The sequence below is a fragment of the Coffea eugenioides genome, chromosome 1 (genome assembly GCF_003713205.1).
Source record: "Coffea eugenioides isolate CCC68of chromosome 1, Ceug_1.0, whole genome shotgun sequence".
Lineage (NCBI taxonomy): Eukaryota > Viridiplantae > Streptophyta > Magnoliopsida > Gentianales > Rubiaceae > Coffea > Coffea eugenioides.
Genome location: NC_040035.1, coordinates 27,725,041 through 27,738,573, shown reverse-complemented (window position 1 = coordinate 27,738,573; position 13,533 = coordinate 27,725,041). Strand labels below are relative to the sequence as shown.

The following is a 13,533-nucleotide window of genomic DNA, read 5'->3' as shown; positions in this document are numbered from 1 at the left end:
CTTCGCCGAACAATTAAATCGTGTTTCAGGACGAGGGGCTCTTACATTGAGATCTCTTTTATCCTTTCCTCGTTTTCCTTCAGCACTACAACAAAATACCCTATCCATGAGCTTACCATTACTATCTTTGTGGAAGCTACTTCTTTTGATTCCAAAACCAACTTCCTTTGCATATGCTAAGTAAAAATTATAAGCATCTTCTTCACTCTCAAATTCCATGCCCATCTTCGGAATTAGTTCAAAAGGAATCAATGTATGAATTTTATTTATATCCTTTATCACATTTAAAACTGGTGGAGTGGAAACCTCATCATTGGTAATTTGATCTATCTTGTCAAAATCCAACCTGCGACAGAATGATACCTCAGTTTCCATAGAAGCCTTAGCATCCATATCCTGCAACCTTTTAAGAGTCGTGACACAAGCAAGACTTGCTCTAACGCTTGACCCACTGGAAGCTCTTTCTTGTTTTTGCTTTTCCGGGCTTTTTCCTTTCAACAACCCTGGAATCCCGTGTCAACAAAAATCACCTAAAAATGACAACTAAACCACCTATAAATGACAACTAAGGTCAAAAGCTCCAAATTTGACATATAACGAAACGTGAAATGCAAGAAGGCAATGTTCCAGGTCGCAATAGAACACACATTTGACGTACAACTATACAAACAAAATAATAGATTACTTTTGATTTAATCATCATGTTTTCAAGATCAGTACATGCATGTTTTAAGAATTTCATGCAAGTTAATTGCAGTTCAATAAGGAAAAAATGTAAGCAAATTTTTTCCCTCAATAATTTATTAAAATAGTTGAATTTCCAATTCTACTTGTTCACTACTACTACTTGCAACTAGTCAGAAAAGCTATTTGTTACTTCTTGTATCTTTTTTTTAATTTGGTACATTAGTAAAATTTATAACAATTCTTGAAATAATGAATAATTTTTTAATCCCACAAAGTAACTTATTTTCCAGGTATATTACAATTAGTGTGTAAGTAGTCAATTTGACCACTCAATTAATATTTAATCTTTCCAAACTCACAATTCAATGTAAATTTCACTTTAATGGAAATTGAAAATGAAGATATAAAATTGCATAACATAAGGTAGGGTGATATTGCTTATGAGTTGTTAAAATACTTACGAGTTGTTGTCTATTTCCTAACTTTCTTAATATTAAAAAAATTGAAATTCGAAATCAAGATCATGGAGCAAATAGTGATATTGATTTAATAAATCAAAGCTGAAAAACTCAAGACTTAAACCGGATGCAAGGTTGGATAATTACCTGAATAATGTGAAACGTTTTGGTTTGTTCTTTGCTGGAGAAAGCTAGGGATGGTTGGACTTTAATTTGAGTACTTCCCGAATCTTTGTAGTCAATTTGCTTCAATAGTCGGCCGCGGCAGTTTTAGCTTATTAGGCTACGGTTGATTGTTCTAAGCAATCAACGATAAAAAGGCTTGGACTTTGGAGGCAATTGTTTAGGGTTATTTTTTTCTTTTTCCTAAAGGAACCGATCTTGAGTGGTTGCTGTACAAAAATATTGGTAATGGAATTAGATCGGTTGGTTAATTTGGTTCAAAGTTTTAGAGGATAGAGAAAATTTGTGTTAAACCAAACCAAGTTGAATTATTAAAAAATTAAAGTGCAAATAATAATAGGCCAAGTAGCACAATACTATAGGTGGCATTGAATTGGCATTGAATTCATGTCACCGAGGATCCCAAGTGCCAACTTTTGTACTGGTGGTTAGAAGAAAGTTTATGCTTACAATTTAGATATTTGTATGTGCCTATGACTCCTATGACTGTCAAAAAAGAAATTTTTTTTTTTTTTTGCCTTTTTAAACAACCAAACACATGGTAGTATAGTACGTCCGAAGAATGAAGGTCTCACGCGTAAATGTGGCGTTTGAACAAAGATCAGTCGCCAATTTTGAATTTTCATCGTACCTACTACCGATTACTAGAAAGGCAACGTTGAAAACCGATACTTCATTCCAACTAGTTTTAGTTCAGCAAGGTCATGTTCTAACCTATATATGTGTTTCGTACTAATTATGATGATAATAGCTATTAATGAACGAACTCAGGAAAAAAAAATCATTTAGAAGTAAAGAGTAAATTCTATATGTGCTCATAGTATATACACTGTTACATTTAGATCTATAACATGTATAAAAATTTGAACTTATAATTCAAAATATACATAATTATCATTTATCCAACTTAATAATATATATACTATCAGTGTATATGATCAAAAGTTTGCATATGTTCTTGGAAGAGCCTTGCAGCCAATTGTAGAAGCAAATAAAAGGAGTCAAATAATAATCTCCCTATCTTTCCTCCAAAAATACATCCAACTACAAATATGTCAAGCTACGTTATTTGGGATAGTGTGATAATTGTCTTCCCCATAATTGATAATTATAAAGAAAACAAAGATTTTGAATTTCTTTGGTTAAGACACAAAAAATGAAAAAAAAAAATTGAAGGAGTGAATTGGGTGAATAGACACAAGGGGCTTTTAAAAAATTTGACACAAGGTAAAGGATCATTGAGGAGGTAGCCAAATGAATGTTGAATTCTTGACTAGTAGCGCTGGCTTTGTCAAACTCATGACCTCTTCCTGCCTTGTCTTATTATTATTATTATTATTATTAATTTTTAGCCACACATCTTTTTGAGCAGAAACATCAGAGGTTGGATCATTGAGGGGGTAGCAAAATGACTATCGAATTCTTGACTAGTCACACTAGTCATGACACCTGCAAATTACTGGCTTGTCTCTTCCAAGTAGAGTAAAGAGAACAGAAACATCAGCTGTTGGCACTTGGCAGTCGTGTTGGTGATCAGCATGAAGTTAAAATTGCTAACCACTTTGCTTCTGCTCTCAATATTTTCCTTAAAATTTGCTTCGCCACGATCCATAGTCGAGACGCTACCAGGATACTCTGGTACTCTTCCATTCAAACTCGAAACAGGGTATGTATTCCCCTTCCTACTTTAGCTAGACCAACTTTAATTAGTTCAAATTGTCGGATGTAGTGACGAAAATAACTATTGGATAGAAGTAGTATTTGATAGAATTGCTCAGCTAGAGTTGGTATTCACAATAACATTGACTTTGTGGCTTGTGTTAGGTATATTAGCGCTGGAAGAGACGATGAAGTGCAGTTCTTCCACTACTTTATCGAGTCAGAAAGGGAACCCGACAGGGACCCTCTGATGCTTTGGCTCACCGGTGGACCTGGTTGCTCTGCTTTTTCCGGCCTGGTTTATGAAATTGGTACCTACTTCAGAGTTCAAACACACAATTAGCTTGCTATTTACTAGTTATTCTGCCCTCGTTGTTAACCAAGCTGATCACCTTGCGAGATTGTTCTCCTTTTATTGAGTCCTTATGTACTCGAAAACGCTGTTTCTTGATGTTTCACTCCCTTTTTTCTTTTGGAGACATCTCGGGAAATTTTCCAAGAGTAAACTATTCTTCTTGTTGTAGGGGGCGTAATACACAATCCTGTTCCTTTCAGATTCATTATTTTTTCACTATTACGACAGTCTTTTTTTTTTTTTTCATTTTTCTTCCCCTAAAAATTACAGGGTTAGAAGTTAAACCATTCTCTGTTTCTCCTCCTCCCTCTTTCCCCCACCTCTCTCCTCCTTCCTCGTTCCCCTCCCTTCCTCCTTCCTTTTCCTCCCTCCCTCTTCCTCCCCATCCCTCTTTCCTCCCTCCCCCTCTCTTGTCATGCTGGGTTGTGGGGGGAGGAAGATGGGAGGGGAGTGTGGAGAGAGGAGAGGGAGGAGGAAGAGGAGGGAGAGGCCGGTGGTGGTGATGGATGATGGGAGGGGCGATGGTGGGTGGTCAAAATTTTTTAAAATTTTTAAAATATGTCAATAAAATTTTAAAAATACCCAAAATACATTTTAAAAAATATCTAATACAAACGGGCCATCAACAATAGTTTTTTCTCACATTTACCACCATAGTCAAATTTTTGAAAGATAGTGCGAAAACTCCTAATTCATATAGATCCTATAATCTTCGGACAATGTTGACTTGTGTACTATTTGAACAATATCGTTTCCTAAATTGTCGAAGAACAAATAAAAACGAAAAGAACTTACACGTAACAAAAGATGTTATGTAGCTGAAAAGAAAATTGTTTTATTACCCAAACTAAAATATTTCTATCTATCTGATAAAATAAATGGAAACCAAATTCCATGCAGGCCCACTGAATTTTGATTTTGAGACTTTTGACGGGAGTTTGCCGGCGTTCGTCTTGAATCCATACTCGTGGACAAAGGTTGCAAAGTCTGTGTTTATTGTTTACATTTAAGGAGATTAGACTAACTTCGGGGACACGGTTGCAGTGGTTTCTGATACTGATACTTGTATATGTTGTCTTGCAGGGGAATGAGGCAGGTATGATTAGTTTTAGGTATAATTAGTGCGATTATTGTACCCTTTTCATAATTTGGTATATACGGACATAATTTTGTTGTATTTTATGATTTGTACACATTTACGTAACTTTTGTTGTACATCATGAAATAAAACAAAACTATGTAAATATATATCAAATTATTAAAAAAAATACAATAATCACATCAATTGCACTTAAGACCAACCATGCCTGCCCCAATTCTGTCTTGTGGCACTTCTTAGATAGCAAGCATTATTTTCTTGGATGCGCCAGTTGGTACCGGATTTACTTATGCAACTACCTCAGAGGGTTATCATTCTTCAGACATACAAACAGTTGGAGATATATATACCTTTCTTCAAAAGGTCACCAATAAAATTTTCAAATTTTTTTTTTATGAAAGGTTAACTGCAATAAGTTTAATTTCAAATATATATATATATATATATATATATCATGTTTTTGCTAAGATATATCACGAGCGATAAGGAGTATATGATGCTTGCAGTGGCTTTTAAAGCATCCTAACTTTATCAAGAATCGCCTGTACATTGCTGGTGACTCATTTGCGGGCTATCTTGTTCCAATGGTCGTCAACAAAATATCGCAAGGTTAAAATTACCCTTTTGTTATTTTTCCCTCCCTATTGTATAATTAAGATCAAAGTTTATCAATTTTTCCCGATACAATATAATCAGCCTATAAACCCCAAAATATAATCACGTATTGTCATATGAGGTGCACGTATTGCAAGGAAAAGACAATTAAGTTCAATTACATCATATACTCTGTATGTTGTTTTCAATTGGTTTTTACAAACAGAAGTTATAATATTTGATTTCATAAGCAGGCATTGAGGCAGGCGTCAATCCAAGAATGAATATTCAGGTGATTTATGTACAGTCTGCCTTAATTTCTTCCCCCAGAGGCAATATTATGCGTGCTTATATGATTGAGTCAGAAATTCGACAATATTCACTATGATATATTTTTTCTATTTTTACTATGATATTTGAGTTAGGGGTACGTGATTGGAAATCCAGGAACAGAATACCACATCGATAAAAATTCGGTACTACCATTTGCTCACCGCATGGCACTTTTATCAGACAAATATTATCAGGTGTGAAACAAACCAAAAATCTTAATTATGTTGCTGTTAAGTTTGGCATTGACATTTTTATTTAGGATGCATTTGATAAAATTAAAATTTGAAATCTCAAATTTGACTCTATTAATTTATTGAATTGTTAAGTATTAAAATATTAATATTTAAGCATATTTTGCATTAATTGATAAGTGAAGATTAAGATTGTTAGAAGCCAATAGTACGTAGACAGTAGAAGATTAAGATAAGCCTTTTCATTTCATGAAGCCACTAGCTAGGCTGCTGAAAGTCAATAATTAGGAAATTACCTACTAAAAACATACACTGACACCCGCTTGATATTGAGATTGTTTCAGATGGCGAAAGTTAATTGTCACGGGGAATATGAAAATCCAGATCCAAACAACGCGTGGTGCCTTTACGCTCTCCAGTTTTATAAAGAGGTAGGAAAAACCAGCATTACATAGCTTATCGTAGTAGTTTACATAATAAGCGTGTTTCTTGTTGCTTTTGTACCCTGATAAGTTCTCTCATATCCCCCATAGTCATAACTTGCTTTATAAGGTGTTATCATTATTTTTTTCGGGTATGAAAAAATTCCCTTCTGCTAGATGTATCTTAATAGTTGCATATTCTTAATGTATTTTCTACCATTAGTTCAGTTTTTACTTGAATTATGATAGAAACTAAACTATGCTATTTTATTTCCTAATTAGTTTCTTGTTTTGGTTTTTGGTCTTGCTAAATTTAGTTTTCATATTAATTTAGGAAATCTCAAGTTAGTTCCAAATACATTTCTGTTTGCAATTGTGTTTATTTTGGGAGTTTTGCAGTCTATAAATATTACTAATGTAGTTGATTATTACTTGAAGAATTGAGTTGAGTTTTGAAAGTGAATTAAGTGAAAGCATCTAAGCATTGTTATTGTGAGTTATGGCAAGCGAAAATTTACAATTTGATATTTTATTATTGGGTTTTGAGTCAATAAAATTAGTTGAGTTATTGTAGTAATTTTGTCCTCCTCCTCTTCTGATATTATTTTATTTGTTTCAAAATTGTTTTCGCTGTGCGTGTATTTTTTGTGTCAACAAATTATTTTTAAAAAATAAAAAGCTTAAGGCTCCCCTCCCCCAAAGCTTGCAGAAAGTCAAGATAGATTTGGTGATTTGTCTCAACACCATCCACCTACCACTATAGACTATAGAGTTTAGATTACACACTTACCGAACCTGATGGACTCTGTGAAGTGATGGTATACTCGCAAAATTGGCTTACAAAATGCAATCTCCATTATCAGTGCATTAGAAACATATTCCAAGCAAATATTTTGGAACCGGCATGCAAATTCAGGTCATCCAAGCCTAGTGCATCGGAATTGGATAAGAACACCTATTTGGAAGATGACCCGATCATCAGGATGCTCCCTCAATCAAATAAAAAGGAATCGCGGTGTCGGGTAAGTTATTCATCTTTTTTTTGCGTATCTAAGTTAATTTTATATACACTATTATGATTGAATAGATAAAATATATGCAAAATTTAGATTTTAAATTTAAATTTCAATTAATTGTTATACACTAAATGATAGTAGTGTATACACTGTTAGTGTATATAAATTAATTCTATATACATATATACTCTCAACTTGGGAGATCATTTGAGAAATTAATACCCTACATATACGCATGTAGAATGACAATTATGTGCTATCATTTGTGTGGGCAAATGATCAAGCCGTCCAAGAAGCTCTACACGTTAGAAAGGTAATGTCGACCTCAATCCTCGTCTTCACACGCATTTTTTTTATTTCCCCAAATATATGGTCGTAATACTCTTAAGGTTTATGGCGTATACTTTCCTCTATGTGATACAACAGACCTTGGTCATTGTGACATAATATGCACGTCCGCTAATCTTCAAGATTAATTTAGTTACTAACTTGTATTTAATTTTTTTTTGAAAAATTAGGGAACAATTAAAGAGTGGAGAAGGTGCAATAAAAGCTTATCTTATGACCAAATTGAATACAGTGTTGTCCGATATCATAAGCTTCTGATCAAGAAAGGATACGAAGCATTAGTTTATAGGTAAAGTCATGGCTGGCGCTTTTCCTTCTCTTTGTTAATTAAAAGAGAAACGGATAAGTTGAGCAGCAAGCAAGCGAAATGGATGCTCTATTAGCTAAGGTTGAGGCTCTGAAAATTAGAGATTATGAGTTTAAATCCTCCTATCCTCCTTCCCACTTCTCAAGTCTCGTCCCTCCCTTGTGGAAAAAAAAAAAGAGAAAAAGCCAGCAAATTGTACTGACCAGTGGCAAAATGTTGATTTCATTTTTTCATTATAAGCTTTTCCACTTTTTCCTTTTCTTGCAGTGGTGATCATGACATGGTAATCCCCTACATTGGTACACTGAAATGGATAGCCCTTCTGAATTTGACTGTTGATGACGATTGGCGGCCCTGGATAGTTGATGGTCAAGTTGCAGGGTTAAGTTTCTTTTGTTGTGTTATCTTTACAATTCATAACAACCACCTCTATCAAGAAAATACACATAATGCTTTTGAAAGAAATACTCCTACTAAATTTTGCTCATTGCAGATACACGGAAAGGTATATTTACAGCAAAATCCAGTCTCATTTAACCTTTGCCACGGTGAAGGTAAGATAAAGTTGACCCAAAATTTGGACTTTGGTGCTGTAAATTTCCTCTATAGCTATAAAATGGTAGTATATGACTCCATTTCCATTCATTATTAGATTAATCTTTTATATACCGATAACATATGTACTATCAACGTTAAATGAATAACAACTAATATAAATTTGAATATGTTAGATGAATGACTACTGATATAAATTTAAATGCGTTAGATGAATGATAACTAATATAATTTTGAATTTGAAATTCAAGTTTTGAATATATATTATGCATTTAACTGTGATAATATGTACACTATCAATACATATAAGATTACTCTTTACTATTTCCCTCCCCCACTTTTTTTGCAGGGTGCTGGACATACAGCTCCCGAATACAAGCCTAAACAATGTTTAGTGATGTTGGACCGATTCTTTGAAGCTTATCCGCTGTAAGATTACCCCCCAATGGTTTGTTATCCGCGGTAGACCAGTGCAAAATCTGTCAAAGTTGGCATGTCTTATTCTGGATTATTCCCAGTATAGTTATGAAGTTGTATACCAACAAATTAATCATCCACAATATTCGTCCATTTTAGTTCCTAGCTAGACAAGATCATGAATTGCTTGGACGTGGTAAAGGTTATGCCTTTTTTTTTTTGTGGGGGGCAGGGCTGGGGTGGGGTGGAACCGGGGATTGGAGGGTTTAGTTTATTATAGTTGGCAATTATGCTCAAAACCCAACAACCCACCCAATTCACCCACTAATTTGAGAGGTTGCGTTGGGTAATTTGGGTGTTGGGTCAATATTGGGTTGGGTAATAAAAATTCAAATATATTTTGGGCGGTTTGGGCATTTGTGTTGGGCACCCATTACCCAACTTAAATTTAAAAAACAAATAAAGAAATTAAATTCAAGTAATACAACTCTTGTTTCCGGCAACTTCAATGAGCCCAAAATTTCTTCTCTTGTTTGGCAGCAAATAATATCAAAACAGCTCTTGGTATAATCCCCTTGTCACATATCGATACCAGTCAAGAACCATGGATTCACTAAAAACAGTTCCTGATGTAATAATCCCTTTGTCATGTAACAATACTAGCTTTTTTTTTTAAAAAAAATATTGGTTAAGAACAACGGATTCCATTATATGTTACGATTTAATATGTACCTATATCAGTATTGCTATATTGAATGAAGTATCAATACGAAATTCTAAAGTTAGAACCCAAAGCTGAGTACTCGAAAAATAGAGAATGGTTATAAAGTGGATTATAGATTAACTTTTCCTCTATAATTATAAAGTAGGACATCTTCTCCTTTATTTTATCATTTTTTAAAATTTTTAGAAAAATGTAGGACCGAAGGCATTAGAATGTACTTTATTGGTGACTGGTGGATGGTTGAGTTGTCATTGGACCTGTTTTAATATTGTGTTAATTTTCCCAAAAATTTTCAAATGAATTGGATAGTGATATTTGAACTAATTGGTTGAGAATTATATCTCTCTCATCAAAATTTCAGTTTAATTAAGGCGTGATTGGATCTTTTATGATATTAGAAATATGTATGGTATGGCAAATGCTAAATCAAGTAACAAGACTTGGAAAATCGTATACTGGTATATCATTTTTTCATGCTATATCCAACTTGGACCAAATTTATTTTAGTGTGAGAAAATATGTTTATGTGTGTGAAAATTTTTTTTTGTATGTAAAAATGTATTTGAGAGAATTTATGTAACAAAATCTATTAATTAATATATTGGGTAATATTTGGGTTATAGATTTGAGATGACCCAATATGACCCAACCCAAAATTAACCCAATTTAAAGTTGGGCAAGTTAGGTGTAACTCATTTATATAAAAGCCCAACATCAACCACCCGAAAACCCGCCCAACCCGCCCAATTGCCAGGTATAATTTAATTGGATCAAATAATTTGCGCCACAGGACATGTTGTTATTCAAGTTGTCGCCCTTTCCCTATCAATTGGAAAGCTAATCATATAGCTGCACCAATAAAATTGCCAAGCTAAGTCCCCTGGTAATAAATTCAAGAATTGAATATTATTTACCTCCATTGAGATTGGATCAAATTATCAATCAGACTCTCCAATTTGACCAAACTATGAAACGGTTCCTCAAAATAAAAACTTCATAACAAAATCATCCCTGGTGTTGGTCAACCAACTTAAAGTTGGACGGGTTGGGTATAACTCATTTATATAAATGCCCAACATCAATCAGCCCAAAACCCGTCCAACCCGCCCAATTGCCAGGTATATTTTAGTTGGATCAAATAATTTGTGCCACAGGACATGTTGTTATTCAAGTTGTCGCCCTTTCCCTATCAATTGGAAAGCTAATCATATAGCTGCACCAATAAAATTGCCAAGCTAAGTCCCCTGGTAATAAATTCAAGAATTAAATATTATTTACCTCCCTTGAGATTGGATCAAATTATCAATCAGACTCTCCAATTTGACCAAACTATGAAACGGTTCCTCAAAATCAAAACTTCATAACAAAATCATCCCTGGTGTTGGTCAATCAATGTTGACTACCTAACTTTGATTGACGTCAACACAAATTAGAATGAAAGTGCTAAAATGCCCACCAAAACCCTAGTCCTCTTCTTCCTTCTCCCATAGACACCAAATTCTTTGTCAATAGCTAAACTCTGACAATTTTCACAGCAAATGCTTACAACATTAGGCTAGATCTAATTATGAAAAAATCATCCCAAAAATAAAGCTACGCTCAACTTCTTTTTTTGTTTGGGCAAATAATAAAGAATTTTATTGATCAGCAATGAAAGTTTGTACACATGGCTAATGCCTCTATTACACCTTCTAGTCTAACAAACATTTCCAGTCCATTCCCCACTCCTGCACAATCTCCCAATTTTGACGTGTTTTAAGGAAGCTTGGCCAATTACTTACTACAAAGCACACTGCTTCAATAATATCCTTCAAGAGTTTATCACATGTAGCAGATTTCAACCGAAAAATTACTTCATTCCTTAGCCTTCAAACGTGATATACAGTAGCAGCTAAAGCCAATCTCCTTATTTGATCTACAAAGGAATTTGATTTCCAATGAGATGCAAGCCATGCAAGTTCCACATCCCAAGTATATGACCCACGATATACCAAGAACATGTTCTGCACCTTTGTCCAAACTGATCTTGTAATGTAGGAATTAAAAAATAAGTGTTCCATGGTTTCCTCCTCCTCTTGCAGAATGCACACAAGCTAGTATGTAGGGAAACTCCCCATTTCCGTAATCTATCAAGTATAGACAGTTTCTTCTTGCACAGTAACCGAAGGATGAATGCATATCTTGGAACAAATCCTTTCCCCCACTCCAATTTTGCCCAAATCACTTTTTCCCCTGCACCACATAATATCTTATAGCAGCTTTAGTATTGAACACTCCAGTAGAGGATCCTTCCCATACAATCTGATCTTCATACTCCACCAAGGGAACAAATTCATCAGGTGTAGCATCTTTTAGTCGACGTACCTCTACTGTTTGTTTCCTTCAAATAGGCCATCTCCATCTTCCGTTCACTATGACTTCTGATACAGAGGCAATTGGTTTACATCCGAAGTTATAAAGCGGGTTGCCTGTAAAGCTCTTGCATAAAGGCCCAAGAGGATGCCATGTATCAAACTAGAAATTTGTTCGAGTGCCATTCCCCATTATATGTCTAATGAAAGGTACTGACTCTCTGATTTGCAAAATTTTCCTCCAAACCCAGGATGCATCTACTGGTATCTTAGAATTCCATAATGACTGATTCTTCAAAAGGATACTATGTACCCACCTTATAGTCCTTCTGTCACGCCCCGAGCCCGCACGCGCCCGTCACGTGACATCCGCCGTATTCCCAAGTCCCACTCAAGAATACAATGTTACATTAACTAGACTACTTTTACAAGTACTAAAACAGTATAATATAATTAAACGAAGTGCGGTACACATCTCATATAAAAGGTAGTCTACGAAAACCCATGACGTTCGTACATTTATTCTCTAATTGAAACCACGGAAACAAAAGTAAATGAAGCTAACAACTAGAGTAGCTAGCCTGCCAACTTCCAAACTAATAGAAGTCATTCTCAGAGTCTTCTACGTAAACCAATTCATACTCCTCAGAATCTGTAAAATGGTAAAAAGTGGGTTGAGCGACAAATCGCCCAGTAGGTAATATCTACCCCTCTGTTGGACCATGTACTCGTAATTTTAAAAATATATATCAAATCCTTTGCACATAAATCACCTCTATAATTTTGAAAGTAACGACATTTATAAAACAATCAGTAGTAAAGAATGACAAGGAATTTAAAAGCACTTTATTGATAACCATACATGAGAAATCGCAATGTCATAAATCACTTTGTAACAATTCATAAGTCTCTTCATGTCCATTCATGAATCATCCCATAAAACGTCGCATATCCGCTTATAGATCATTTCAAAGCAGTTTATAGATCATTTCATATCCGTTCATAAACCTTCTTTCAGTTCAGCTCATAACAAGTACATGCAATGACCGGCTACTGAGTACTCAGCCTAGAGATTTTACCCCTTCTAGGTGGGCGACCAATAGGTTTCATGACTACCGATTGGTCTCATTTCATACATGGGTCAATCGGCCGGACTTTATACCAGACTACCCTGACCTTGTCAATCGGCTGGGCTTTATACCAGACTACCATGACTTTGTCAATCGGTCAATCGGCTGGGCTTTATACCAAGCTACCATGACCTCGCCAATCGGCCGGACTTTATACCAGGCTACCATGGCGGTTAGACAGGACTATAGCCTCTACCGTCTATCCCATGACTGTTTTGAGCTTTACTTGTCAAAAATTCATTCCACACGCCACATATATAAATCTTTGATTTCATAAAAGATTCCGTTCGTTTGGTATATAATAATGTATCGAAACATATCAAAGAAGTCACATGGTCCATTTTTGTATAAAAAGAAATATAACTTTCATAAATATCCAAGTAAAGCATTTAACCAAATACACTTCAATTCAACACAACAACATAGGATTGAAAACAAAAATTTCATTTTTGCACCTTTGAAATCTCAGAAGGGTAAGTACCATCTACCTTTGTTTAGCTGCTCGGGTGGAACTACCTTAGGTCTTTGTACCGTACCTATCAAATACATGAGTTCCCTAATTAGTTGTTACTTCCTATAGATGCATAAATATACAAATTCTGAGTAAGTCAAGGATTCGTGTCTAGCCCATTATATGAACCCTAATAGCATCTTCCTTGAATTGATGATTTCTATTTTTGGAAAGTTTCCTAATTTGGAAAGTT

At 34.8% G+C, this 13,533-nt stretch overlaps 1 protein-coding gene across 1 annotated transcript; it reads left to right on the top strand.

Moving 5' to 3' along the window:
• Positions 1-2,731: 2,731 nt before the first annotated feature.
• LOC113750894 (serine carboxypeptidase-like 2) lies at positions 2,732-8,844 on the top strand. The gene is made up of 14 exons (XM_027294838.1): positions 2,732-2,994; positions 3,153-3,298; positions 4,243-4,319; positions 4,682-4,804; positions 4,948-5,050; positions 5,290-5,327; positions 5,461-5,562; positions 5,904-5,990; positions 6,845-7,003; positions 7,239-7,310; positions 7,516-7,634; positions 7,920-8,033; positions 8,146-8,206; positions 8,557-8,844. Exons 1-14 carry the CDS (start codon positions 2,867-2,869, stop codon positions 8,638-8,640), a joined length of 1,413 nt encoding a protein of 470 aa, XP_027150639.1. The 5' UTR covers positions 2,732-2,866; the 3' UTR covers positions 8,641-8,844.
• The last annotated feature ends 4,689 nt before the right edge of the window (positions 8,845-13,533 follow it).